Below are 27,421 nucleotides of genomic sequence, written 5' to 3' on the forward strand. Positions count from 1 at the left end.
TCTATTTATGTAAACACAGCATTAAGCTACATTTATAAATAGTTCGTTCTGCATAGAATAATGACTTGTTACTATTATCTATTTATAATCATCTGACATAGGCATCACTTTTAAGAAGATAAGCAAAATAAAAAGACATTAAAAATTTGCTGTTACAGCTAAAGAAGGCTTCAGGCAAGCCAGGAATTGAGCCAAAGCTGGAATAATCCTTTGGCCATGTGGCACTGATGTGAGGCCTGAGGCCTGTTACCAGAAGTGCCAGTATTGCCATTACACCTCAGGTCCCATGGGAAAGGGAACTCTGGGCAGGGTAGGACTGATTCTGCTGACAAGGAAACCTGCTCCAGCTTGTGCACATGGGTTCAGGGTGAAAACACTGAAACCCAGCCCGTGGCCAGGCCTGCACCAGCACAGAATTCACAGAGGTGAAGGTGAAGCACTGGGGACTCAGTGGGGAATTTGTCACGGCTCTGCCCCGGTGTCTGAGCAAGGCTGTAGTACCTGGGCCACATTCCATTGCTGTATTTCCATGTGGCTGCAGCAGCAGGTCCTGCAGGGCAGCACAAAGCTGCCAGAGCAGCATTCCCACACCCCAGGGGCTGTGCAGTTCCTCACTGCTCTAAAAAATTCTATTCAAGGCTCCCCCACCCTTGAGGAAGGTATGATCCAACACCACAGTCATTCAGAGCAGGTTTTTGCTCCTACTGCAATCAGCCCTGAGAGCTAATGCTTCAGGGCAGTAGCTCATGCTCTAAGTCTGTCACCCTGAGCTAGACAGCAGGCAGGAAATGCTCTGCCTTCTCCTGGGCACTGCACAAGTACCACTGAACTGTCACTGAGACACCAACCCTCCACCCCTTCCCAAGGCTGAAAATACTATAGGGATGGAAGTGCAGACTCATTGCTTAAGTTTGAGTTTTTTCTCTAAATTTTCAGCCACAACAGAACCAAAAGTAACAATTCTGAGTTAAGGGGAGAAAGAACTGTTGAGTATAAAAGCCCCTCCAGCAGTGTTTCTTTCTGTGCCTTTTTGCTGGCGGTGTGAATGTACCAGAATTACCTTTTATAAAAATGGTCATTTCTGATCACTGTTCATTTATTTATTAGCCAAAGTAACACACCCACAACCAACACAGCCAAACCCTGCTTTTAGAAAATTACCAAATATGAAAAAGTTCCTCTTAGTAACATTTCCCTCCCACCCTCATTCTCAAAATTACACCTTAAGTCCAGACTCAAGAACAGTATCACAAGGACATTTTCAAAGGTCCAACCAGCACTTCATTGCAGTTTTTCCCAAACCGACTCTTCATGCTGCTGCAGTATCACTTATCTGGGGTAAACTACAGAAACTGGGATATCACTGTTTATACTTCTTGTCTGCTCTTTTTAGAAAGCCAGACATTCTTGAGTTGAAGCTGCTGGAGTGCAAGGCAAGTGCTCTGACCCTGTCTGAGGGTGTCCAGGCAGCTGCCAGTGCCAGCAGGAGGAGGGTCCTGCAATTCCCAGTTTCCCCCTTGCTGACCTCACCAGCCATCTCTGGAAGTGGACGGATTCTGCCCAGCAGAATTTGCAACCAGCAGTACAGAATGCACTAAAAGACACTAATACTGACAAGGTCAGGGTTCTGTTTCCATGAGCAACTCAATCCAGTTGGAGCTCACACATTCAGTAACTGTGGTAAAGCACACTGGGTACAAAAAATAACCAAACAGTGTTGCAAGATTCAGGAGCTTGGAAAGGAATAAATTAGGAATCATTAGAACCACTAAACTTCTTGGGCCTGTCCCCTGGTGAACTGCAAGTTCCCATTTGTCCCAGTCAGTCCCTGTCTCACCCCTATCTCAAGGGAGAGGTGCCTATACAGGCCAGGAGGTGGCCAGCAGCAGAGCATGGCCACAACTCAAGGTGCCAACAAGGTGGAGAAGAGTCAGAGCCTGTTAAAATTAACAGCATGTGAGCTAGTCTTGGATATAGAGAAAAATACCCAAGAGGCAGCAGATTTTCCTGCTACAGACGACCATCATCAGGGAAATGGGGTATCTTGCTAGTCACCTGACAGTGCTTAATTCTCAGGGGAATCTTCAGCATTAGATCTCATTGTGAAAATTAAAAAAAAGGCAAGTAACACTGCCTTTACCAGTTCATCACCAAGTAACAACTCCAGACATCTCAGAGAGAACAGGGAAGGGTTTGAGGGAAGCAGGATGGAAGGCCAACCCCTTCCTCTCCCCTCTGCGAGCAGATTCCCACCAGGATCCCCTCCGCTGCTAGGACGACTTAAGGGGCACTTCACCAACCATTCCGTGGAAGTCCTTTGCCAAAGTTGTCTTCAGTGTTGGTGTGGAGCAGAGGCAAAGCCTGAGGCCGTGCCGGGCTAGTGCGGGCGGCTGCTGGACTCGAGGTGGGAGCGCTTGCCGGCCGCCAGCACGGCGGCGCTCTCGGCCTGCTCCGGGAACGGCCGCTTGTACGTCCGGCCGTGCCCGTTCAGCGCCCCCCGCTGCCACTTGCAGATGTCCCCGTTCAGGATGTCCTGAATGTGCTGCACGATCAGGTTTATGGCAACTGCAGAGAGGAACGGGGAATAGAGGACGTGAAGGCTCTCCTGGATGAGTTAGCTAGAAAATGTGGAGCATCCAGCCCTGCTCAAGTTTTAACAAGCCTTTAAATGAAACTCTGCCTGCTGTCTGCACTGAGGTCAGACCTCAACAGGTCACTTTTGCAGCCCTCCACAGGCTGAGCAGCTGGGCTTTCTGATCAGGCTGAGCAGCTCCCTCCCCTCCAGCAAAACCCCTTCCTCAGGAGCAGGCACTGCAGGCAGCAGGGTGCCTCCTGCTTATTCCCAACCCCAAAGGTGTCTCCCCAAGGAAATGAGGAACCCCTTCCTCAGGAGCAGGCACTCCTCCTGCTCTCTTCCCAACCCCAAAGGTGTCTCCCCAAGGAAATGAGGGAACCCCTTCCTCAGGAGCAGGCACTCCTCCTGCTCCATTCCCAACCCCAAAGGTATCTCCCCAAGGAAATGAGGGAACCCCTTCCTCAGGAGCAGGCACTCCTCCTGCTCCATTCCCAACCCCAAAGGTGTCTCCCCAAGGAAATGAGGGAACCCCATCCTCAAGAGCAGGCATTCAAGGCAGCAGGATGCTTCCTGCTCTCTTCCCAACCCCAATGGTCTCTCCCCAGGGAAATGAGGGAATCCCTTTTACCCATGTTGTCAACGCCTCTGGGGATGATCACATCTGCATACTTCTTTGTCTGCAAAACAGAAACAGTGGTGGAGGAGGCTGTTGATGGGAGAAGTCAGCTTCATTCCAGGAAGAAGCAAGCAGAAAACTGGGCAAAGATGGAAGTGCTCCAGGGTTGTAAGTTAAAGCTCTCTCTCATGGTGACAACCTAAATAAATTCCAATATCACACTGGGAAATGTGCACTGGATTTAAGTTCAGGGATTCTTCTTACTGTCTCTTTGCAGAGAATCACCAGGTAGAAAGAGCAGGTCAGGTGTGGAGTCCTCTGCTTTTACCCATTTGAGCTGCCTTCAAACAGTGCCCATGTCAGGCAAGGTCTGTTTGCCCAGAGCTGGTTTTAATCAGCATTTCGCAAGGCACTGTAAATCTCTGCTGAGAGCCAAGGTATCCAATGTGCATGTGAAATTCCTGCCTGCCTCTGATAACATTTTATTGATCTTTGCCACCACAGCACTCCTGCTTTTTCTTCCTCCCCACAGCTCAAAAAAGCCGACAAATTCAGCATTTCTAATGAGTAGTTTTAGAATCCCAGAATTCCTTTGATCTAGGGCAAGAGGCGCCTGAGTTAGCCTTTTCCAATTTATTTAATCCACATATTACTGGATTTTGTTCTCATAGGGTTTTTTACAAATTAATTTGATTATTTTAGTACCTAAATTGGCCTCACACTACATGGTGTAGCAAGCAGAGCTAGAATGGTCTGCACCAGGTTTTCACCAGTGTTCCCTCTGAGAAATGCTGCTGGAAACCAAGCTTTTCTTTCTTCCTACAAGACTTAAGAATAAACTGAGAGTGGGAGCCTTTCATTCAGAGAGACCCATACTTAAATAGCCCCAGCAGCCAGCAGTGAGAAAACCTGCTTGAGGCATTTCCATGGTGCTCTGCCAGCAGAAGGGACCATTTCAGTTCCTTAACAACCAGCCTGAAATGGTTGAAGACATGAGGCAGAGAGGAGAACGTGGGATTTGTGAAATACAAATACCAAAAGCCACCACTGCTGCCCCTACAGCAGCTAATTCCCAAACAACCCTGCTCCTCTAGCCCTCCCCAAAAAAAGAAGACCCCACAAATGAAATTAGTGAGAGGCTTCGTACCGGCAAGCAGAACTCCTCAAAGGCAGGCTTGACAAACGTGGTGTACTGGGTGAGGATCTGCTCCAGGTCCCTCCCACGCTTCATATCTCGCAGAACTGGGAAAGGGAGATAAAAGCCCTGACTGTTGTCCCATGGTGGGGACGGATAAGGAGCAGGGGCACGGCAGGGCTTTACCTCTGCGGGACAGCCGGACGTCAGAGTCCGTGTCCACAAAGAGCCGCAGGTGGAACATGTCCCGAATGTCCTGGCTGTAGAACACCAGGATCCCCTCAAAGAGGACAACATCAGCAGGATACACCACCGTGGTCTCTGCCAGCCTGCCGGGAGGAACACCCAGAGCTGTTAAACAGGCTCTGTGCCCAGGCTGGGGACATCCCCACACTACCCAGGACCTCAGGCAAAGGCAGGGCCTACCGAGAATGTGTCACGAAGTCGTACGTTGGTACCTCAACCGTTTTGCCCTCAACAATGTTCTTCAGGGTTGAATGCATCAATTCGTTATCGAAGGCATCTGCGGGAGGAAAGTTCAAAGAGAAGGACTTTCAGATGCTGTTGTATCAAATGATCTGCTCAGATTTTTCCAGACCCAAAGGAAAAACCCTCTGCCTGGTATTTCACCATAAAAAAGGAACTTGCAGCTTATTCTTTCCTACCACTAGCACCACAGCACTCTGAGCTACAACACGATGAAATTAAGAGCTCAAAGGTAAAGCCGGTCATTTTATAATTTTATCAACCTGCTTAGTAATTGCGCAATCTTTTGCGACTTTGTTCATCTGTTAATCAAGGGCCAATTGGAAAACCCCAGGCATCCTTCATGGTTTCCATTACCCACCCAACAGGCACCAGACTCCAGCCAAGGGCAGCTCCCTGTCCCGCCTACAATCCACAGCACTCCCCCGGGCAAAGGGAGCAGCTGTTTGCGTGGACAAGAAGTAACAGGAAAGGATTTGGGGAATGCTGTGGTTCATTAGGGAGCCTCTCAAGAGCATGGAGTGGAGCAGGCAGCAGGCTGGCATGCTCAGCACCTCTGCACGGCTCCAGAACAACGGGCACACGGGAAGGACAAATGGATGTTCTGCTAGGGGAAAGCACATTTCTGTTCTCCAACACTTCCCATTTCCTACGGGGACTTCCCGTGAAACCCAGCTGCGCTCCGAGCACGGACCGAGCCCTGGAGGGGCCGGGCCGGTGGGGGCTCACCCGGGTGGTCGAAGTTGTACTGCCCCTTGAGGGCCTTGGCCTGCTGCTCGGCCGTCAGCACCTTGTAGAAGCTGTCCTGGCTGAGGATCAGCACCTTCCGCTGCCGCTGCTCCACCTCGTTCTGCCCCAGCAGCTCCATGATCTTCTCGCACACTGTGGACTGAGCGGGACGGGGGGCTCAGCCGGGACGGGGGGACCCCGACCCTTCCTGCGGCCCGGCCCCCAGCCCGCCCTCAGCCCGGGGCGCAGCCCCGGGACCGCCGCCGGCGATGCCCTGCGGGCGCCGCGCAGGTCCCGCGCCGCGCGGGCCGCCGGGGGCGAGCCCCAGCACAGCCCCAGCACGGTCCCGGCAGGGCCCCGGCACGGCGGGCTCACCTTGCCGCTGGCGGTGCCGCCGCTGACGCCGATGAGGAAGGGCTTGGGGTGCGGCCGCTCCGCGTCCGGGCCGCCGGCGGACGCCATGGCGGGATGGACGGCGGGGGGCGGGGCCGGAGGTGGAGAGGGGCGGGGGCGGGGCCTGGGTGAGGGCGTGGTCGTGAGGGGGCGTGGCCTCGTGCGCCGAGCGCAGCCGGCCTCAGCCCCGGGGCCGGAGCACCGGCACGGACAGACGGACAGACGGACAGCCGGACGGCTCTGCCCTGCTACAGACAACGCTGTCTTATCCTGACACTTGCGTGAGCGTGTGTGTGAGCGTGTGTCTGTCCCCGGCTGTGTGTTTGACACCTGTACCCATGGGCATGTGTACATCTGTTCCGTGTATTTTACACCTGTTCCCTGTGTGTTTTACACCTGTAAGCATGTGCATGTGTACACCTGTTCCGTGTGTGTTTGACACCTGTACCCACGTGCATGTGTACCTGAGTCCCCCGAGTCTTACACCTGTATCCATGTGTGTTTTACACCTGTTCCCCTGTGTTTTACACTTGTTCCCGTGTGTGTTTTACACCTGTTCCCATATGTGTTGTACCCCTGGTCCTGAGTGCAGGTGTGTGCAGAGCGCTGTACACAGGAACTGTGAAGAAACACCTGAAGGTCCAACACAGAGACACCAGGATGCATAAACACACATATGGGTAAGACACCTACACACAGTGTGTGCACACACATCCTGTGCGTGGGTGCGATAGAGATAGCCACACACACATGCTAAACATTAATAGCTATAGCTACAATATGCAGGATTTTATATACATTTTGTGTATAAATAGAGCCGGAACACACACCACATTCTACATGTAAATACAATATTCTAAAATAAAACCAAATCATATGTTTAAACACAAACAAATTGAAGCTTCTTGACTGCCCGGCGCCCATCACGGGTTCCATGGGCCGGCCGGACCCGGACCCGCTGTCCAGCCCCGTTTGCCTGCCCGGTTCCCGGTCCCTGCGCACCCCGAGCCGCCGGTGCTGCGGGCCGGGCTGGCCGGTGCGGGGCGGCGCCGCCCGCGGGCCCTGGGCAAACAGCAGCGGGTCAATGATTAACCGGCCCGGCTGCGCTCCCGCCGCCCGCGCGGGGCCACGCGGGGCTCGGGGGCCGCGGCGGGGCCGGAACGGGCCGGGCCCCGAGCGGCGGCGGTTGGGAGCCCGCGGGCACCGGCGTGAGTGGGGCCGGGGATGGGGCACCGGGGGGAACACGAGGGCAGCCCCATGGCACCCCGGACCGGGGGTGACCGTGCCGGGAGCGTCCCGTCCCATCAGAGCCTCCCTGTCCCCGCAGGCCTCTCCGCGGATGGACGGTGAGCCGCCAGCCGGGCCCCAGGCCCGCGGCCCCGCCGCGCGGGGACCGGAGCCGGGGGACGGCAGCGGGGCGGCCGGGGCTCCCACCGGGACAGCCGGGGCGCTGCCCACCCCCGGGGCTCCCACCGAGGCGCTGCCCACCCCCGGGGCTCCCACCGAGGCGCTGCCCACCCCCGGGGCTCCCACCGAGGCGCTGCCCACCCCCGGGGCTCCCACCGAGGCAGCCGGGGCGCTGCCCACCCCCGGAGCTCCCACCGGGACGGCCTGGGCTCCCACCGGGGTTCCCGCCGGAGCAGCCGGGGCGCTGCCCACCCCCGGCCCCCGCAGCGACGCCCCCGCGGCCCCCGGGGACAGGCCCGTGGCCGTGTCGGTTGTCTCCAACTCAGCCTTCGAGGGGGCTCCTCCACCGTACTCGCCCCCGGACCCCAAGAGCTACCACCTCCTCTACCCGCCGTTCCCAGCCGGCTATGCCCAGCAAGGTCCCGTCATTTACCCGCCGGGGCCGGGACCGCGGCCCTACCCAGGCCCGGGCTTCCACCCCGGGCCGCTGCCCTACAGCCCGGTACGTATCCCCCACCCCGGTGCGTTCCTGCCCCGCTCTGCAGCAGGGCTCACCCCTTATCTCCCTGCCGGGTCTGTGGGGTCCCCGCGGTGCCCTGAGCAGCACAGCCCGGGCGGGGAGCAGCTCTAACCTCCCCCGCAGTACCACCCGCCGCCGGGGCCCTCACCCGCCGGCCGCGGGCACCACCGCCCCAAGGACTACACGGTGGAGTCGGTGCTAGTGACCCTCTTCTGCTGCCTGATCACCGGGGTCATGGCCCTCGTCTACTCCCACGAGGTAAGCAAGGACTCACCGGGCAGCCCCGAAGCCCCTCCTGGTGCTGCGGGTCTCTTCTAAGCGCTCCCCTTCTCTCCCTGCCCCAGACCCGCGCTGCCCTCGCCCGTGGGGACATGGCCCAGGCGTACCTGGCATCCAAAAAAGCGCAGTCACTGGTCCTCATCAGCCTCCTCATCGGGTTGTTCGCCTCCATCAGCTGGATCGTCTACGTGCTGGTGTCCCTGTACCTGTGACAAGGACCCTGAGCCCCAGGGCGCCGAGAGCTCCTGGTGGCTCCACCTGCGCGGGGGTATGGGGCACGGGCAGGTGAAGTTGCCACATCCTTGTGTGGAAATGAGTGACAATGAAGTGTTTTTGGGGCTGTGGGGCAGCGTCCGTCCTTCCTGGTGGGGCGGGGAGCTGCCCCGGAGCCTTGAGGCATCTGCTCAGCCCAGGGCCGGAGGAGCCCGGAGCAGGGAGATGCTGCATCCTGCCGGATCCAGCTCTGGGCAGGGTCCGTGGGTGGGATCAGGCTCTGCTGCAGGATGCTGAATCCCATTGCTCTGGGCTCCCACTTGGAGCTGCCAATGGGACTCAGGTGCGGAGGGAGCATCTTGTAGGATTGGGGTTGGAGGTGGAGCAGAAGTAGCAGGTGTGTGGGAAGCCCTCGCTGGTCATTAATAGTGTAACATACAAACTCATGTATGCAATTCTATGGTAATTCTGCACACACACACCCCACCACACAACACCCACCCCTGTACTGCCACCTCTTGCTGCTTCCAGACTGAAATAAAATACAGCTGTAGCCAAAACTTCTGTTTTCTCTGCACACCGAGGGCCTACATCTCCCCTTGCCATGGCCTTTGCCCACCAAAAAATTCAGGGTAAGTTCTCCTGCAACAGCTGAAATGAGGGTTTAGCAGGTGGGAACCAGGGAAGGGGAATCTCCCTGTGCCTCTGGCCTGGGCAGTTTGGGGGCACCCTGAGCTGTGGGCAGACAGTGTCCCCCCAAGCTGAGCTGGTTCCCTGGGATGCAGCCCCACATTCCAGCCCTGGCACAGGGGCCACGTGCTCAGGTCAGTGTCTGGGCACTCTCCTCCTAAGCTGGCCTGTGACAATTATTTCCAGAGGAATTTTGAACCCTGTCCAGGACTGAAATAGCTCCATGGAGGGGTTATTTATAGCCCTCGGCTGCGGGCACACGGCCATGCACGGGCTGGGCACACGCTGGGAGCTGGGCAGCCAAAACCCTGACACGGGGACACCAGAGCCCAGGGAAGGTGACAGGAGAAGATCTCCCCTTGTACTGAGGCAAAGCCATCTTGGCAGAGAGAGGGAAGAAATTTATAGTGAAAAAATAAAGGGGAAAGAGGCACACGAGAAAACACGAGGCCACACCAGCGCCAGAGGCGGATTCGATTGTCACTTTAATCCACAGACTGTGCATGCACTGTAAACAGGATCATCAGGCAGGCTCGTTACTGGTGTTTTATTTGTCTTTAATATAAAAGTTACAGGTCTGAAATGTCTGCAGGAAGATGCCACCATGGGGGTTAGTGGTAAATCTATAATACAACGGAACTGCTTGGGGGAGAGGCCTGGGGCAGGGGGCTGGTGACGGGGGGCATGGCTTCTCCCCACTCCCTGCCCCGTGTGAGAGGGCACTCAGACTCTTCCCTCTCCCTAAAGAGAGGTGAGGATGCTGCCTGCAAGATGGGGACACACTCATGGCCAGTCTTGCACAAGGATGTTCTGGGTTTCTGCTCCTGGAGAATGGGGGGGTCTCTGAAGCTGCTCCAGGTGGGGGACCCTCCTCTAGGGTCCCTCCAGCCCTGAGAGCCTGGCCTGAGGGTGGGACACGAGCCAGGAGCTGTGGCTGGGACACTGCTCAGCTGGGGATGACAGCAGAGGAAGGGGTGAAGGGGGAGGAAAGCTGGGGGCACTCAGCTCCCATCCCCACACCACGGGCTGAGCCTCCGGCTCTGGGGGTAGGCAGAGGGCAGAGACCAAAACCTCCTTTGGTGCTAACTGTGGGCTCAAGTGCAGGGAAGAACCTGAAACGGCTCCTGCTGGTTGGGGATCTCAGGATCACAGAATTTGCTGACTTGAAGGAGACCATCAGGATCACCGAGTCCAACTCCTGGCCCTGCACAGGACAACGCAAAAATCCCATCCAAACACTTCTTGATCTCAAACAGGCTTGGTGCTGTGCCCCACCACCCTCTCTGGGGAGAACTTTTTCCTGATTTCCAACCTAAAGCTCCCTGCACAGCTGCAGCCGTTCCCTTGGGTCCTGTCACTGCTCACAGGTGAGGAGATCTGCACCTGCCCCTTGTGAGGCTGCTGAACACCACAATGTCCCCCCTCAGTCTCCTCCAGGCTGAACAAACCAAGTGCCCTCAGCTGCTCCTCACAGGGCCCCTCCAGACCCTTCCCCATCCTTGTGGCCTCCTTTGGACACTCTGTAATAGCTTAATATCTTCTTTTATATCGTGATGCCCAAATTTAGTGTTGTCAGCAAAGTTCCTTAGTATCCCTTCCAGTCCTGTGTCCAGGTTGTCAGTGAAGATGCTGAAGAGCACAGGGCCAGGGGTGGAGCCCTGTGGAACCCCAGTCAGTGCCAGTTTTGGGGTGTCCTGTGTGCCCGAGCCACTTGCTCACCCCTCAGGTAACACGGTCACTCAGCTGGATGAAGACAAGCTGGCCCCTCCTGTCCCCCTGAACCCCAGGGCTGTGACTCCAGAGCCACCAGGGCAAAGCCCACACCACATCCTGGGTGTATTCATCACCCTTTTCACCATGCTGGGCTTTTAAAAGATCTTATTTACAAAGGAAACATGGACATGACTTCCTGGGAAGCCTCTGGGGAATGCAAAGCCTTGGCTGGACAGAACACACGGCTCCAATGCCCTCAGTGCCATGAAAATAAACAACTTTTGAAGTGTTCTGGCTCAGACCCTGTGGTTCAGCATGAACAATTCCTGCTCTGAGGCTGCACAGAACTGTGTTGGACCCCACACTGCCCTCCCCCAGGTGCCCTCATGGGCAGGGGGTCTCTCTGTGCTTGGCCACCGTGTGATCCTCGTGCCTGAGTGCTCAGGAAAATAACAAAGCAGGGTTATACCCTGGGCTGTCACTCCCTCCTGAGAGCCAGGCAGAGCTGGCCAAGGCTTTGCAATCTGTTTGGAGAAGGAAAGGAGTGCAGCTCTGATTCACCCAGAACAAACAGAGGCTTTAGCAGGCACAGAGCTGCTATTAGGAAATAAGTTAAGGATGCTCTGTGAAACTCCATCTCCGTATTCCTTGGGAGATGCTGCCCTAAACCTGCAGGAATTTGCCAGAACCCTGTAAAAACCTCTGACAACGTGACAGGGAGCTGAGGAGGGTCTGGCAAAACCTGCAGGACACACTCACACCCACAATCCAACTGCAAACCACTGGAGCAGGACAGAGAGGAGGGATGTGAGACGGCCTGGCTGGGGCTGTGCTGGGTGGGACACAGAGGGGGACACAAGGGCTGAATAAGGCACACTGAACAGATTGGGGTTAACACTGTGTGTGTGGGAAATGACACCCCTGCCTTGCCCTCCCGTGCTGGGCTGTCCCTGCCCTGCTGGCAGCAGCAGGACTGGGGACAGGGACTGGCTGGGGGTCCTGCCAAAGCACAGCTCTCAAAGCACAGCACTGAGGGTCCAACAGGGACCCCCAGAGAAAAACATTTGGCAACAGAGAGAGGAGAGAGGAGTGGGTGGGAGGACAGGGTGGCTCAGCTGGGCACAGGGCTCCTTCCTGGTTCCCAACCCAGAATTGGCTCCTTGAGGAGGCTCCAGCCCCTGCTCTGCAGCCAGTGCCCACCTGGCTGCCCCGAGCCTCCTTTATCCAGCACTCGGAACAACATTGTCACTGGTTGTGGATTTTATACAGACTGGTTTGCACTTGTCTTGTGTTTTTTTTTTCCTATAAACTCATGGGTATTCAGACATGCATCAAAAATCTCCAGGGGGTTCTAAACACTAGGTATGTACAGTCTGTATCCTACAGCATTTCCTGTGCAAAAGCTAAGTACCATCGCTAAGAGACACGGGGGCACAGGCAGGTGACCCCCAGTACCTGGGCAGTCCGTGTTTCCAGGTCCAGAGGGATTTACTGTTGCTTAAATAACGAGATCTGAGAGGAGGAGGGGGGTGTGATGACTGGAGATGGCGGGTCCCTGCCCATATTTTCAGTGCCTCTTCTGCATCTACGACCGGTGCCTTCCTGCCGTGAAGAAGGCCCAGAGATCTGGGGTGAGCCGAGACCCCTGTAAACACAAGCAGCTCTCTGGAAGCAGAGCTCCTCTGGCAGGCAGCAGGAGACACTTCCATCCTCACGAACACGTTGGGAAGGTGGCATTGCAGGGGAGACTCCAACCCTTGGCTTCCTCGGCTGCTGCCCAACGCCGCTCCGGACACGAGTCAGTGGGCGCTGAGCTCCTGCTGCCCCTGCTCGGGATGGAAACAAGAGCCAGGGAACACCTGAATGCAACAGGCCAGCAAACCAGCATCACGCTGGCGTGGGACACTCCTTCCACACAGCTCTGTCCCCGGGGTTAAAGCTGGTTCATGGCACAGAGGGGCGGGAGGAGGAGGAGGGCGAGTGCAGCGAGCTCCGGCCGATCGATCTCTGCCCTCGGCGGCTGCGCCGGCCGGCATGGCCACCCCCAGGGCTGGCTGCCAGCTGGGAGGGAGGGTGTGTCATCCAGTGACAGGTACAAACATCGAACTCCAGTCTCATAGCTGCCCTCGGCGCCTCTGCGGAGCGATTCTCCTCACACAACCCCTCCTCCTAGGTTTTCTCTTCCCGATCTGTTTTCCGCCTCGTGATGTTCCGCGGTTTGATTTTCAGCGACAGTTCCCACAGGGCCTCCTCAGCCAGGTGGTCGCTGAAGTCGTTGAAGAATGACACTATGTCGTCGTTCCTCTTGATGTCGTAATGTCTGGAAAGCCACAGAGGAGCTGCAGTTACACAAGGGCTGCCTGGGCTCCTCTCCTGCCTTTGGGCCACCCCTGTCCCTGTCCTGCTCTGAGGACACCCAGAACTGTGTGTGTGTGTGTGGGCTGTGCCCTGTGCTCATGGCAGTGGTGTCACACCACAGAGGGGAAAACCTGCTGCTGAATTGAGGGGAAAAAGGCACTTATCATACAGAAATCAGCAGGTAGATCTGCTGCCTCTGCTGCAAGACAGCACTGAAGAAAATCCCAAACATCCCAGAGAACACAGGAACCAGCAACGGCAAAACCTGAAGGCAAAACTTATCTGGATCCCAAAACTATATCAGAAAAATGCCCTTACAATGTTTATCTAACCTAGAGGGGGAAGGAGACTGATTAGAGCCCTGCTGCTCCCAGCTCTCCTTCCAACTCCCTTCCCCTTTAGATTCCCTTCTCCTTGCCCAGGGGCTCCCATGTCCAAGCCCCTGCCCCAGTCCCCACCTCTGAGCCCCACTGCTGCACTTACACTTGCTGGAAGCACCTCATGCTGTCCAGGATGTTAAACTGCTGCCAGCGCTTGGAAAAGTTCACTTTGCTGTCAATGTAATCAGGGTTTCCCAGATGGACAAAGGTCAGGTCCTGCAGAATCAGGCCTCTGAAAGAGGGAAAGGGGCAGCAGCCCAAGGGAGAAGGCAAACAGACACAGAGGTTAGTCACAAAGGGCAGCCCAACAAAATCCAACAGCCTCCCACTGCCACCAGAATGGCAACCTTATCCAGAGGGAAACACTCCCCAGCAGCAGATCCAAAGGTGTTGAGATGCCAACACCCCCAGCCAAACTGCTCCAGAGAGCACCCATGGGCTGATGTGGCACGGTGCTGCTTTACCCCAGGGGCTGGGCAAAAGGCAGAGGCTGAGCTCAGCAGCAGCTGCTGAGAAATCCCTGAAGGAGGCATTTGAAGGTGCAGAGCAGTGTCAGGGGAGGAGCTGCACTCACAGGTAGGGGATGCAGGGGGGATCCACGTCGGCCAGGGCCGCTCGGTAGGCGCGGAAGGACGAGGAGCTGTCGATCAGGGTGCAGTACTCAGCCAGGCCCTGCAGCACACAAATCCCCTGCTGACACCCCTGCTGCCAAGCCATTCTCCCTGTCACCTCCCCCCTGAGAGCCACACGGAGCAGGGAGGTAATGCCATGCTGCAAACACCTCCAGCTGATTTACTCAGCCCAACCCTGGGGTGTTCACATTGCTGCCTTCAGCCACCCCCAGCCTTGGGCTGCAGGAGGAGGAGGAGGAGGCTGTTGTCCCCTGTGACTGTGCTGGCACTCCTGCAGTTGTCAGAATGCCCAGCCACACTGAAGGCTTCCAGCACTGCGGCGTTTTACCCACTGGAGAGGAGTTATCCACCATCCCTGCGCCCTGGGACACTGCTGGGATGTAAAACCACTCAGCTCTTTCACACATAACCACACTCAGCCTGCCCCAAAGCCCACAGGCCCCACTGCTCCTCACCTCTGAGGTTTGCTTCTGCCACTCCAGCCTTCGGATGGGTGCAGAATCCAGTGCAGAAAGAATGGCCAGATAGGAATTAAAATTATTCAGCTTTCGTAAGTGCTGTCAAGAGGGAGAATATTCCCGTTAGTTGAGAGCTCTGAAAAGCCTTCTAGCACCAAACAGCTCTACCAAGCAGAGGGCCCCACTCCCCTGCCCCTTTAGACAGCAGTGTGTGTGTGATTCACAGGAAAAAACAAACTGGTACCTTCATAATCTTTATAAATTTAAGGAGCAGCCTCTCTCGGTCCTGGGCTTTCTCTTGTAGCATAATTATTGAACGGACCCTGAAAGAACAGACAATAAAAGATAAACCTGCTTAAGAAGAGATCAGATTTCCTCGTGTTTCATTAAGAAAGCTGATCACTAATAGGGATGGGCCAATGCAAAAAAGTTCACAATACCTCAAACTTAAATGGAGCACTCTAATCCACAGCAAAGACAGGATACTGTCACAGAGGGCATTTATTTGCAAGGGGAATGTTTGTTTCAAGAGCTCAGTGATACTGATAATTAATTCCTCTGGATTACAAGACCCTCCTTATTTTATTTCTGCTGTGCTCTGGGGCCTTAGATGAGTGCTCTGCATCTACTTCCTGGCCAAAAATACACATTATCCCATTTGTAACAAAGGAACCCAAGTCTATGAGAAATACTTGGAATATTTGCAAGGCATTGGAGGTTAGGCACAGTTCAGTGCCATGTTCTGAGCTCCTTACCAGTAGGACATGTTATTAAAGTGCTCTGTGAACTGTGTCAGGTTGGGGCTCTTCTCTTCATTTTGTTCCTTTGCCCAAAGCAGAACTTCTGGAATCTGCCAAGGAAGGAGAGGAGAGGGGTGTGAAAATACCACACATTAAAATGGGATTTCCTCCCCAAGATTCCCAGCTGCAGCCTGTGCTCACAGGCACTTGCTGGCACAAGATCAGCTGTGTCCCACAGTCCAGCAGGTGCCTGGGAGAGCTGGCAGAAGGTCCAAACCCTCCCACTGCCCTCAGCCCATCCTCATCTCTGTACCTCGATTTTATAGAAGAGTTCAGCATCCAGCAGGGTCAGCTGCTCAGCTATTTCATGGCTGTGGAAATCATGCAGTGTCCCTGGCCTGTGGAAAACAACCAGGAAGTACCAAGGCTCAGCAAACGTGACCTGTTTTCTTATCTTTCTTGCATTTTGAACCGAGGAAAACTCTTGTGTTGCCAGGGAAGGGGTGCCCTGGCTCTCAGAGGACACAGGTATGGTCACAGACACCTCTCCTCACCTGGCTGCCACCCCTCTGGCTGCGAGAGGTTTGATGGAGTTGGCGTAGCTCAGCATTTTCTTCTGATCCACCTTATCCAGGATGTTCTTGCGCAGCACCCTGGCCAGGCTCAGCTCCCCACTGCACACCAGCCTGAACACCAGGTCCATCAGCAGCTTGAGGATCTCCTCTGTCAACTCCACCAAGCTGGGAGGAAGGTGGAAAATGCAGGGAAGGCATCAGAGCTGAGACACTGAGCTCTGGGGTTTGTATCTGTACTGAGTCTCATTGCTCTTTCCTACCAACAGAAATTTCTCTTCTTCCCAGCTCTTTCTTTCCCAGAGATTCTCCTTTTATTTGTTATTTTCAAACCACTGACCCATTTAGGACACACAGGAACAATCTGTTCTTCCAACAGAGTTCAGCATTACAGGTGTCCCACTGGTCAGGGTTGGGGGATTTCAGCTGTCATTACAGATTGGGTTAAAAAAATGCATCTTCCCTAAAACCCACATATTCCCAGCTGCCAGGTTTCTGTGAGTTACTGACCCTGCATCCCAAAATGAAGAAAGGAACTCACCACAGCTCATCCACCACTCTCACCAGCACGAAGAAGGTGTTCTTACTGACTCTCTTCTTGAACGTGTCCGGGAAGTGGCAAAACTTCTCATATGTTGGTTGTAAATTAAAGAATTAACTCAGTGTAGCCCCATCAGCATCAGTGCAATTCCCAACTGCCCCAAGGAATCATAAAATCATTGAATGATTTGGGGTGAAAGGACCTTAATAATCATCCAGTTCCACTCCCTACCATGGGCAGGGACACCTTCCACTGCCCCAGGTTGCTCAGAGCTCCATCCAGCCTTGCCTTGGACACGGCCAGGGAACACTGCTCTGTCCTGATGGAAACTGGTGCTTGATTTCCAGGAGATAAGGGACACTGAGATGGCATTAAACTGACACCAGCTGCTGGTAGCAGGGGTGTGAGGAGGAACTGACACCTCACAGAACTGAGAGCAGGTGTACCCTGAAATTGTTCTCTCTAAGGTGGCATTTAATGAGCAGCACTTCCCCACAGTGATCTCCCCCACTGGTCTGTGACATCTGCTCTCAACAGATCCCAGATGTCACCTCCACCTTCCTGGTTGCCCAATCTGCTGCAAGGACAGTGACAGGGGCGACAGCACAGGCTGAAAAACCTTCTGCCAGGTGGACAAAGGGACAGAGAGCAAGGTTATCAGTGAGGCAGCACTGGCAGGGGTAGCCCAGGCAGGATTGTCACCTGGCTGAGCCGTGCTGTGTCCCTGGCTGCTGATCCAGAGCAGCAGCTCTGCTGCAGATGGCACTGACGAGCTGCAGCAGGACACGGTGACGTCACGCTCCCTCTGACGTGGCTGCACAGCACCAGAGCCACCAGGGCCACCAGAGCCACCAGAGCCACCAGGGCCAACAGAGCCACCAGGGCCACCAGGGCCACCAGGGCCACCAGAGCCAACAGAGCCACCAGGGCCAACAGAGCCACCAGGGCCACCAGGGCCACCAGGGCCACCAGAGCCACCAGGGCCACCAGGGCCAACAGAGCCACCAGGGCCACCAGGGCCACCAGAGCCAACAGAGCCACCAGAGCCAACAGAGCCACCAGGGCCACCAGAGCCACCAGAGCCAACAGAGCCACCAGGGCCAACAGAGCCACCAGGGCCACCAGGGCCACCAGGGCCACCAGGGCCAACAGAGCCACCAGGGCCACCAGAGCCACCAGGGCCACCAGGGCCAACAGAGCCACCAGGGCCACCAGAGCCACCAGAGCCACCAGGGCCAACAGAGCCACCAGGGCCACTAGGGCCACCAGAGCCACCAGGGCCACCAGGGCCACCAGGGCCACCAGAGCCACCAGGGCCAACAGAGCCACCAGAGCCACCAGGGCCACCAGAGCCACCAGGGCCACCAGGGCCACCAGAGCCACCAGGGCCACCAGAGCCAACAGAGCCACCAGGGCCACCAGGGCCAACAGGGCCACCAGAGCCACCAGGGCCAACAGAGCCACCAGGGCCAACAGAGCCTGCCCTGCTCTGCTGGCAGGGAACAGAGCCAGGGGCAAGGAAAGGCAGCAGGGTGCTCAGGGAGAGCCCCTCTCCATCCTCTGCCAGGAATGCTCACCCTGCATATCAGGGTTCCCAGGCACAAGCTCAGCTCAGGGCTGGGAGGCCAAGAGCATCTTCAGGGCTGAGTTTATTGCAGTAAGAGAGAGAAAGCCTTGATGGTTTAATAATCTCTAATATTAAACTACACTTTCCCATGCAGGGAATACCCATGGCTCCTCTGGAAGGCAGAAGGTTCTCTGGTCCCCACTCCACAAATGAGATGTCCCAAATAAAACACATTTCCCCAGTGACACACAAAAAATCTGAATTGCTCCTCTACCCTGCCAGGACCCCTCAGGAGACAACTCAGGCCCAGTATCCACTGTGACTGGACCTGCCCTGCAGCAATTCCCACTGCAGAGAGTGGAGGTGAAGGGATTCCTGCCTGGGACACACCAGGGCCAGCACATCCCTGACCATGCTGCCAGCAGGCTTTTGACCAAAACCCTGCCACCAGCTCTCTCCACACTGACCATCCAGCTCTGACTCCTGATGGGAGTCAACTGCCTCTGACAAAAGGATATCTGTACTGCAGCTTCTTGATGAGCTCTTCAGGGGTAATAAATGTCCTGTACGTGGTCAGAAAGGCTTCACAGTACAGCACCAGATCTGGGGGAAAAAGCAAAAAAGCTTCAGTCAACTCTGCTTTCAGAAAAAGGAGCTGCTTGTGAGGTTGAATGCAGATATACAGAGGAGGACAGGGACACATTTTGGTGTGAGTGAACTTCCCAGGAAGGCTGTGCTCTTGGTCCTTACCAGCAGATGGACCCTTTGGTACAGGAGCAGCAGTGACACTGCCCTGTCCCCACCGGGCTGGCCCTGGCTCCCACTCGGGCTTGTGCCTCATAAAAGGGTCAGTGAAAAACACCTGCTTGTGGGACAGGAGCTACCAATAATGTGTCAGGGAAAAACGTAGTTCAGACCTTGGGGATGCTTAAAAAAGAAGATCTGATGGCAAGAGGTGATGCCTGCTCTGTCTCTGGGGCTCAGGCAGGTCACTCTGCCCTCCCAATGAGGAACATATGTGTTTCAGCACATGCTGTGGGGCTGCAGATCCTCTGCCCTTGCTGAGTTCCACGAAATCCATCCCAGGACAGTGTAAATAGAAGATTACACTGATTTACAAGATTATTTCCAGCCGAAAGAAAAGCAAATTGCACTACAAAAACTGATGCTGCCCCAACAGAGATGGGTGCACACAGCCTGCGCTGATCCACCTGCAGGACAAGGTGCTGCAGGGCCTGGAATTGCAAAGGCTCTGGGCATTATCATGGGCACAGGGGATGGAATTTGAAGAACGCACAAACTGCAAACAGGAATGCAGATGTCAGGTGAGGACTGCAGAGCACTTGCAGTGCCAATGCCTGATCCCTGTGGACAGGAGCGCCAAAATGGGAGCCCTGGGGATTAGGGGCAGCACAGAGCAGGGCAGGGCAGCAGGGGATGGCACTGTGCCCCTGCCAGGAGCTCTGCACCAGGGGCAGGGTGTGCAGGGGATGGCACCCTGCCCTGCCAGGAGCTCTGCACCAGGGGCAGGGTGTGCAGGGGATGGCACTGTGCCCTGCCAGGAGCACTGCACCAGGGGCAGGGTGTGCAGGGGATGGCACTGTGCCCTGCCAGGAGCTCTGCACCAGGGGCACTGCACAATGGGATGGCACTGTGCCCCTGCCAGGAGCTCTGCACCAGGGGCAGGGTGTGCAGGGGATGGCACCCTGCCCTGCCAGGAGCTCTGCACCAGGGGCAGGGTGTGCAGGGGATGGCACTGTGCTCCTGCCAGGAGCACTGCACCAGGGGCAGGGTGTGCAGGGGATGGCACTGTGCCCCTGCCAGGAGCTCTGCACCAGGGGCAGGGCAGCAGGGGATGGCACTGTGCCCTGCCAGGAGCTCTGCACCAGGGGCAGGGTGTGCAGGGGATGGCACTGTGCCCCTGCCAGGAGCTCTGCACCAGGGGCAGGGCAGCAGGGGATGGCACTGTGCCCTGCCAGGAGCTCTGCACCAGGGGCAGGGTGTGCAGGGGATGGCACTGTGCCCTGCCAGGAGCTCTGCACCAGGGGCACTGCACAATGGGATGGCACTGTGCCCCTGCCAGGAGCTCTGCACCAGGGGCAGGGTGTGCAGGGGATGGCACTGTGCCCTGCCAGGAGCTCTGCACCAGGGGCAGGGTGTGCAGGGGATGGCACTGTGCCCTGCCAGGAGCTCTGCACCAGGGGCAGGGTGTGCAGGGGATGGCACCCTGCCCTGCCAGGAGCTCTGCACCAGGGGCACTGCACAAGGGGATGGCACTGTGCCCTGCCAGGAGCTCTGCACCAGGGGCAGACAGGGCAAGAGCTCCTGCTGTGCCTGCCCAGGCTGGGCTGCACATGCAGGGCTTGTCCCAGCCAGAGCAGGCATCACCCCACAGGCACGTGCTGCAACAGCCACTGCTGGGAGGTGGAAGGAGCAGGGCACAGAGGGAGAGCTCTGCCTCTCTACCTGCACTGTTCCTCTTGGCAGCAACCTCACCTTCCTCCTGCCCTGAAATCAGGAGTGCTGCTGCCTCTGGGTGACAGAACAGAGCCTGAGTGCTCACACCAGGCCTTGTCCAGCCCCAACCCTGCACTCACAGCAAGTGTGTGTGGCTGTGAGCACTCAACTGACCAGGGATTTTATTCCTGAAGACCACAGGTCTCTCTTTATCCCTTATGCCATTTAGCTTTTTCAGAAAACTCAAATGGACAAGAAGCATCATGCAGCAGGGCGTGGAGTTACATTTATTCTGGGTTCCCATCTGCCCAAAAGGCAACGTGAGGTAATACAGCTGGTCTGCTCTGGCACTTGAAGCTGCCAAGAAATTCATCTTTAAAGGAAAGCCTCTTAACTCTACCCCTCTGTGCCTTTGGCTGATTGATTTACAAGCCTGGAATTCTTCTCATTGTAAGCTTAATTCATTAACCCTCTCAGTCACCCAGGCAGTGGGTTAGTACAGCACAAATTCCTCCGTGCTCCATTCAGCCCTGGCTTGGCAGGCTGAGCTCAGGCACTGGAACTGTCCCCTGCCCCAGCTCTGCACAGCTGCACCACTGGGCACTTTAAATCCTGCTCTGGCTTCCCCACAGCTCTCACCCCACTGCTTGCAGAGCCCTCAGAGCCCCCTGTTCATGAACTGCAGGCCCAGCACTCACCCCCTCACCAGGCAGCTGTGTTTCAGCAGGAACAGTAGGGGAGTTTTTTGTGGTCATGCTTATTCCAGAGAGCAAGAAGTTTAGAAATTTCTCTATCCCACTTACAGCATGTTTATAAGGGTATTTCCACCATCTCATTTAGACTTTTCTTTAATATACATTTCCAGCCTTGGCACAATCAACTGCCTCCTCCTCTCTGGTGTGTTCCTATCTTCGGTCCTTTCTGCCTGCATTCTATGCCCGTGCAGACTGGGAAACACAGCTGTCAGGGGAAGGATTTTCTGGCTAGCTGAATGGTGCTGGTAAGTAATTGCAAACATCTTATGCTACAGTAAAACCCCTGTCATTTAAAAATGTACATGAAAGATATTTCCCCTTTGACTATCAACCTCTAAACTGAGCACTGAGTGATTCAGAGGTTAGTGCTTTGCCTCCCAGGAGATAAGGAGATCAATCCTGGTTAAGGCCATCAGCACAAATGTGTTTGGCAGGTTCAAATAATTCTCTGGAAACACTGCAAAGGCTGTCTTTGCCACAGGTCTTGGAAAGGAGCTGCCTCATGTGTGTGGTGCCTGGGTTTGGGCAGATGAAGAGGGGTTTTAACAAATCTGGAGCTCAGGGTTGCTAATGTGCCTTCTCCTCCCCCACATCTTTTGTACTGTGGATTCCCTCTCTGAACTGGTCTGGGTGGCTGCCAGGACACAAGTGGTACAGAGTGAGACAGGAGGTGGCACAGTAAATTGAAAATACAGGGTGTCAGCAGAGCAGCACCTGGGCAGCCTCCCAGTGCCATCAGACCCAAACCAATATCCCTTTTTCCTGCTTTGATGCCACAACCATTCCATAACTCCTACAGCACCACTGCCCTGAAATTCAAAGGACAAGGAGCACCTCTGGAAACAAGATCCAGGCTGGTCACACCTGCTCTCACAGGAGGCAGTGGCCCAGCTCAGCAGGTACAGGGACACAACACAGCACTGTCACTGCTGTGCCAGATCCAGGCAAGGGCTGGGGGGGAGTTAATCCCATCCCTGCTGCTAAATGGAACCACCAGGGGCTTATCCAGCTTACCTCCATCTCCCAGAGATAAACACAACCCCCCAGGCTCAGGGGATCCCTGCAGACTCCCCCAGCCCAGCTGTCAGTGAGCAGAGGAGAGGCAGCCAGAGCTGTGCCAGGCCATGCCAGGCCGTGCCAGGCCGTGCCAGGCCGTGCCAGGCCGTGCCAGGCCACTCCAGGCCGTGCCAGGCCGTGCCAGGCCGTGCCAGGCCGTACCAGGCTGTGCCAGGCCACTCCAGGCCATGCCAGGCCATGCCAGGCTGTGCCAGGCCGTGCCAGGCCGTACCAGGCTGTGCCAGGCCACTCCAGGCCGTGCCAGGCCGTGCCCTGTGCCCCACCTACCTTTCCTGTCGGTCTCTGTGGCGTGCACCAAGAGAATGTCCCCAGATCCACCTCGGACATCTGGCCCATCATCCCCCTGCAATGGCAACACGACCACGTCAGGCACGGCCCAAGCTCCCTCAGGCCTGGTTTAACATTGCTGAGACTCCAGCTCAGCAACAACTGGCAGCACACAAAGTGTTCCTGGCACTGCTGGCAGCACAAGCTGGGACAATCCTGGAATCTGCACAGAGCATTTGGTGCCCCAGAGGAGGAGCTGGGCTGATCCTCACTCAGGGTCTCCCTCAGGCCATGTTGTGCAGCTCAGGGAAGGCTGAACCTTCTGCCCAGAAATGCCACAAATCCTCCCGTGAGCAGGGCAGCAGCACTGTGTGAGCTGCCTCAGAGGGCAGGATCACGTAGCACAGTGGCTCTGGGGTGGGAGGTCATGCATTCAGCTTGCATGCTCCTGGAACATCAAAACCCAGCAGTTAATGCCCTAATCTGGAGCCATTTGGCCAGAGGTCACCTGAAATGATCTGGCAGAAGAAAACAGCCCTGCTAATTGCTTGACCCCTGCATTATCACTCTCTAAAACACATCTTTCCTCTAGCTACTGCATTTCACAACTCAAAATATGCAAAACTGATCCAGGACTCAGCCAGCAGTTCCCACACTGCAGGAAGCAGCTCCCAGTGACAGCTCTATACTGCTTCAAACACGTAGATCAAAAAGAAAAGAAAGAAAAAGGACACTAAGACACAGATCTGCTAGTCACAAATGTTCAGAAATCACTGATTTTTATATGTTTTTTAAAGGAAACAATCAGTCAGAGGAGGCTGGAGTTGTGTCTGTCTTCCCCTAGGAATGTCTTTAGCTTTTCAATGTCGAAAACAGTGAAACATGAATTACAGCCAGGAGCAGATGTGAATTTTTCAGGTGACTCTCTGGCAAGACTCATGAAATACTACTTAGAGAACATGTAAAAGGTTCTCACTGTCTCCTGCACATCTCAGCTGACCAAAGAACACCCCTGAATGCCAGTAAATGATCCATTCTGTGTTTTCCAGCCAAGCCCCCTGACAGCCTGTGAGCTTCACAAGGTTCCCCCGCCATTTCTCAAACACAGACACAACTCCTTGGCTGCTTTTCCACATCATGTCCTGCTCATTCACCTGCTGAGCCTGCCCTCAGAGAGGAAGGCCAGCACCATCACCCCCACCAGGATGGATTGTGCTCAGGCTCTCAGTGATTCATTTCAGACTGTCAGAGGCTGAAGAGGGAAGGGGCACACTGGGAAAAGGGCACAGGATGAGCTGATTTTTAGGGAGACATCTCACATTCTGTTAAACTCTCTCTCATTGCTGGTGCTCCCTGCCTGTACCAGCACCTCATACTTGAACAGCAGCCTTCACACACACCTCACTTCTGCTGCAACCTAGTTTTTCCTATCTAATAAAAGCTGATGCCTTGTTTGTGCACACAGAATCAGATTTCAACTCAGAGTAAACCAAACAAACCCTGAATGCACCTACCTCTTGCTTCAGTGTTAATCTGGACATGATTTCACTGTGGTCAATAAGGGACAGCTCATCTACCTCTTCCTCCAGCTGTGATGACTCCAAAGCATCTGGTGACTGTGGCTGCCTGTGACAAAGAAATGGGAAATAACCTTCACCAAATGACAGTAAGTACACAGACACTCTGGAGGTAAATCTTTTGCAAACAAGCCCAAATGTCTCTCTCTAACTCTGTTGTTTTGTGCATCTCTTGAAAATGAGAAAGATAAACCTTCAGGACGTGAACACTTGTCAGTCTGCATTTTTGGCAGACAGGATTTTACTATAAGTACACACTTCCATGTCTCCTTAATCCACCAAATTTTTAGTGCACACAAATCTAAGCCCTTCCTCAAGTGTACAGAGACTGAGCACACTCTCCTCATACACATCTTAGTCAGTTCATGACCTGCTGTGCTGAGACAAGGGGAGATGACAGGGAAAATAGAGCAGAAAATCATGACCATTTTTTTGGTCATTCCTACCCCCAAAGGCTGGTACTTTTGTGCCAGGACATGTCCTCTCTGTGCCTGTATTTCTAAAAAAACCCAAACCAAAGTACTTATGTTCCTCAGAGCTTTCCCCAGGCCAAAATCCACCAGTCAGTATTTTGGGCAGATAGTGAGCTCTGCAGAGCACTCTTGTGTTGTCTCCTTCACTGCAGGGATTAAAACCCTCAAACCAACTGCAGGAAAATGGGGGAGGGAAGTTGACTGTCACACACAAATCAACTGCTGCTCTCTGTTTTTGCTTTAGAAATGCAATTGCAGAGCAATCTCGAGCAGCAGGGAAGCACTCACTCCACTCCTCCTGAAGCCCATCTGTTCCAGCTTGCACCTCTTCATTTACATAGGCAAATGACAGCTAAGAGCATTAGCAGGGATATAAAGCCTCCTGCTCCAGGGCCTCAGCCAGCCTCTAACTAGCAGGGTTAGGAAGAAATTTCCCTCTGGAAGATGATTCCAAACAGCAAATACAGATTCTTCTCACACATTTCCCTGGAAGCAGGAGGGAGCAGCCAGTGTCAGGGACAGCACAGCCACTGACATGGACTGAGGATGCCAGCACAGGCTGCATTAACCCCAGGGGCTCCTTGAGCTCAGCAAGGACATCCAGCCAGGGTTCTCCTCATTCAGGATCCCATCAAGTGGGCTTAAAGGTTTAGACAACGTGGAGGAGGGTTAGGGCACACCAGGCAGCCCAAGGATGGTTTGGCAGAGGGGATTGTGGGGCTCTGCACCCTTTGAACATGGAAGGAGGACACCAGGGGTCAAGGCTCACCTTTCAGCACCATCTTTGCCCTCCTTGCCCATGGCACTGCTGTTCAAAGCCGAGTCTTTGGAGGGGCCATCTTTGACAGGGGGAGATTCCTGCCAAGAGAAAGGAGTTTTTCATCATTACACGGGGTCCTTGAGCCCAGCCAGCCTTGCATTTACAGTCTGCCTGCCTCTAAATGGCCCTTTACTGTAAATTCCTACAGAGCAGTTAAAGATTGATGCAAGTTAATGCCAAATGCCAGGAAAACACAGAAGTTAATCAGACAGGAAATTTGGGACCATCTCTGGAGACTAGTGTAATTAGTACTGTTTGCTTTTAACATTGTGAAATGATGCTGAAACTTACAACATAAGTCAGCTGTTGTCTTGGATTTTAACCCTCTCATGACCTTTTATTTTTCCTCCAGCCCTTCCTGTTGAAATACACTTTGCCTCCTGCTTTAATCCAAACAGACACAATCAGCTCCAAGCTCTCCAGTTTCAGTTCCCCTCCTGACCACAGCCCCCCTGCCTCAGGGGTGGATGCTCACTGCTCCCTACCTCCCTCCTCTCCCATCACAAGAGGTTTTGCAATGATGCAAGGTTTCCACTCCACGACTCAGGGCTGTGGAAATGAGGCTAATGCAGAAAAGCAGAACCAGCTGAACCCGCGGCACAGAACAGCAGGTAGAGAGCTCAGAGCAAAGATACAGCATTCTAAATTAGCCATTTATTAAGGAGACAAATAGCCATGAACAGCAAATGGGAATATTAATCCAAAAGTGTCAGAGTTCAGAATTATTTAACATCATGCAGAGTGAAGCCTGGAAATGCAAACCTGGTGAACAGACAGGACTGAAACCACCCAGCATGGAAACACCCTGCTGAGCCTGGCTTCCTTGGGGTCTGCAGGATTTTTCCAGACTCTATCTGTGTAAAGCCCTTTGCTTCAAAGTTGAGAATCTGCTCAGAGCTGCCCAAAAGGATGGGCCTGCCCAGATGTGTCTCCTGAGGGGAAGTGATGGAAGCACTATCTCTTGGCGTATTTAACACCACCATGGATAAAGGTCTTGGACACATCCTGCAGGAGATGTGCCTTCCAAGAGGAGGGCAGGCAAAAGGATCAGCACACACTGCTGCCAGCTTCCTATGACCCAACAGGAAGATGGGACCTCCCTGGAATGGAAAACGCCCTGGCTCCTCTAGGAAATATCTAAGATACAAGGCTTGGGTAAAGGAAGAAACAGCGTGTGAGTACAATGCAAAATCAATCATTCACTCTGCAACCAAACAGTGAAGGGAAAAATAAGTATTTAGTGCAGAAGGCTTTCTGTATTAAAATAGGGAAGGCAAAGCAGTTACAAGAAAAGATGTGGCCCCAGGATGGCTCAGGGTGCAGCTCTCTGCAAGGGAACTCCACGCAAGCAGCTCCAAACAGCAGCGAAGCAGGAGAAGCCATCCCTGACTCCTGCCAGGACTCAGCGTCACCCCAAAAGCATCTCCTGCTCTGCACCTGCACCAAGAGGGCCCCCAGACCTGCAGCCAGCAGTGGGCAAGCAGAGGGATGGCTGGGGCAGCAGAGGGACAGACAGGGTGTGCAGAGGAGCCCCGTGCAGCCGCATGCACCGGGCAGGGCAGCCCCTCTCGGGCTTTACTTACTCCTTCAGAGCCTGGGAGTTCCCCGTTGCTCTGGCCAGAGGAATACAGATTGACATATTCACCCTCACCAGCCTCCTCACTGGCGTTTTCACTCTGAGGGAGACAGGATGAAAGGAGATACGTGATGGTGCCCCCCACCAGTGCTTTGTGGCAGACAGAACCTGGGAGCAGAACTGCCCTGGCAGCTGCTGTCACCTCCCTCGGAGCTGTTCTCTGTCTCTGTGGCCACTGAGGCTGCACCATCCTGGGGATCATTATTTCTGGCTCTGGAGGACTATCCTGAAGGCCCTGGGCAGCAGCAGGCACTGCTTTGCAAGAGCTGTGGGCTCCAGGTGACAGTGCCAAGGTGCAGCGGGTGGATTTCAAGGTGCTGGAAGCAGAATGTTCAGAGCTGGACACAGAGCTCCT

The 27,421-nt window shown here is 54.8% G+C and overlaps 3 protein-coding genes across 10 annotated transcripts in view; 1 reads left to right on the forward strand and 2 right to left on the reverse strand.

Annotated features, from left to right (window-relative positions):
• Positions 1 to 1,078: 1,078 nt before the first annotated feature.
• On the reverse strand, positions 1,079 to 6,021 carry UCK1 (uridine-cytidine kinase 1). Its single transcript, XM_063174479.1, has 7 exons — positions 5,917 to 6,021; positions 5,542 to 5,701; positions 4,753 to 4,849; positions 4,513 to 4,655; positions 4,339 to 4,433; positions 3,204 to 3,252; positions 1,079 to 2,565 (listed from the first exon to the last, which is right to left on the reverse strand). Exons 1-7 carry the CDS (start codon positions 6,001 to 6,003, stop codon positions 2,378 to 2,380), a joined length of 819 nt encoding a protein of 272 aa, XP_063030549.1. The 5' UTR covers positions 6,004 to 6,021; the 3' UTR covers positions 1,079 to 2,377.
• An 847-nt stretch (positions 6,022 to 6,868) lies between these two features.
• Positions 6,869 to 8,913, forward strand: PRRT1B (proline rich transmembrane protein 1B). The gene is made up of 3 exons (XM_063175003.1): positions 6,869 to 7,843; positions 7,985 to 8,119; positions 8,206 to 8,913. Exons 1-3 carry the CDS (start codon positions 6,869 to 6,871, stop codon positions 8,350 to 8,352), a joined length of 1,257 nt encoding a protein of 418 aa, XP_063031073.1. The 3' UTR covers positions 8,353 to 8,913.
• Positions 8,914 to 9,504: 591 nt separating this feature from the next.
• RAPGEF1 (Rap guanine nucleotide exchange factor 1) overlaps positions 9,505 to 27,421 on the reverse strand; it is an 85,643-nt gene continuing 67,726 nt past the window's right edge. For 5 of the 8 annotated variants that reach the window (XM_063174475.1, XM_063174469.1, XM_063174468.1 and 2 more), the window contains 14 exons: positions 27,014 to 27,106; positions 25,380 to 25,468; positions 24,075 to 24,186; positions 22,561 to 22,636; positions 18,519 to 18,607; positions 16,438 to 16,526; positions 15,879 to 16,064; positions 15,638 to 15,722; positions 15,340 to 15,434; positions 14,829 to 14,907; positions 14,582 to 14,683; positions 14,069 to 14,166; positions 13,598 to 13,726; positions 9,505 to 13,076 (listed from right to left, as the gene is read on the reverse strand). In XM_063174475.1, coding sequence (XP_063030545.1) covers positions 12,926 to 13,076; positions 13,598 to 13,726; positions 14,069 to 14,166; positions 14,582 to 14,683; positions 14,829 to 14,907; positions 15,340 to 15,434; positions 15,638 to 15,722; positions 15,879 to 16,064; positions 16,438 to 16,526; positions 18,519 to 18,607; positions 22,561 to 22,636; positions 24,075 to 24,186; positions 25,380 to 25,468; positions 27,014 to 27,106 — 1,473 coding nt within the window. In that variant the 3' untranslated portion in view covers positions 9,505 to 12,925. The remainder of the gene's footprint in view (positions 13,077 to 13,597; positions 13,727 to 14,068; positions 14,167 to 14,581; positions 14,684 to 14,828; positions 14,908 to 15,339; positions 15,435 to 15,637; positions 15,723 to 15,878; positions 16,065 to 16,437; positions 16,527 to 18,518; positions 18,608 to 22,560; positions 22,637 to 24,074; positions 24,187 to 25,379; positions 25,469 to 27,013; positions 27,107 to 27,421) is intronic. The other 3 variants (XM_063174476.1, XM_063174473.1, XM_063174472.1) reach the window with 1 other exon arrangement.

The sequence above is a fragment of the Melospiza melodia genome, chromosome 22 (assembly GCF_035770615.1).
Source record: "Melospiza melodia melodia isolate bMelMel2 chromosome 22, bMelMel2.pri, whole genome shotgun sequence".
NCBI lineage: Eukaryota > Metazoa > Chordata > Aves > Passeriformes > Passerellidae > Melospiza > Melospiza melodia.

Bases quoted from the DNA above. Each gene is read 5' to 3' on its own strand.
- UCK1 (XM_063174479.1), bottom strand. From the start codon at position 6,003: ATGGCGTCCGCCGGCGGCCCGGACGCGGAGCGGCCGCACCCCAAGCCC. The intron at 5,702-5,916 runs GTGAGCCCGCCG...CGTCCCGCTCAG, and splicing joins GCGGCACCGCCAGCGGCAAG to TCCACAGTGTGCGAGAAGAT. The intron at 4,850-5,541 runs GTGAGCCCCCAC...TTCCTCCCGCAG, and splicing joins GTACAACTTCGACCACCCGG to ATGCCTTCGATAACGAATTG.
- PRRT1B (XM_063175003.1), top strand. From the start codon at position 6,869: ATGGGCCGGCCGGACCCGGACCCGCTGTCCAGCCCCGTTTGCCTGCCC. The intron at 7,844-7,984 runs GTACGTATCCCC...CCTCCCCCGCAG, and splicing joins GGCCGCTGCCCTACAGCCCG to TACCACCCGCCGCCGGGGCC. The intron at 8,120-8,205 runs GTAAGCAAGGAC...TCCCTGCCCCAG, and splicing joins CCCTCGTCTACTCCCACGAG to ACCCGCGCTGCCCTCGCCCG.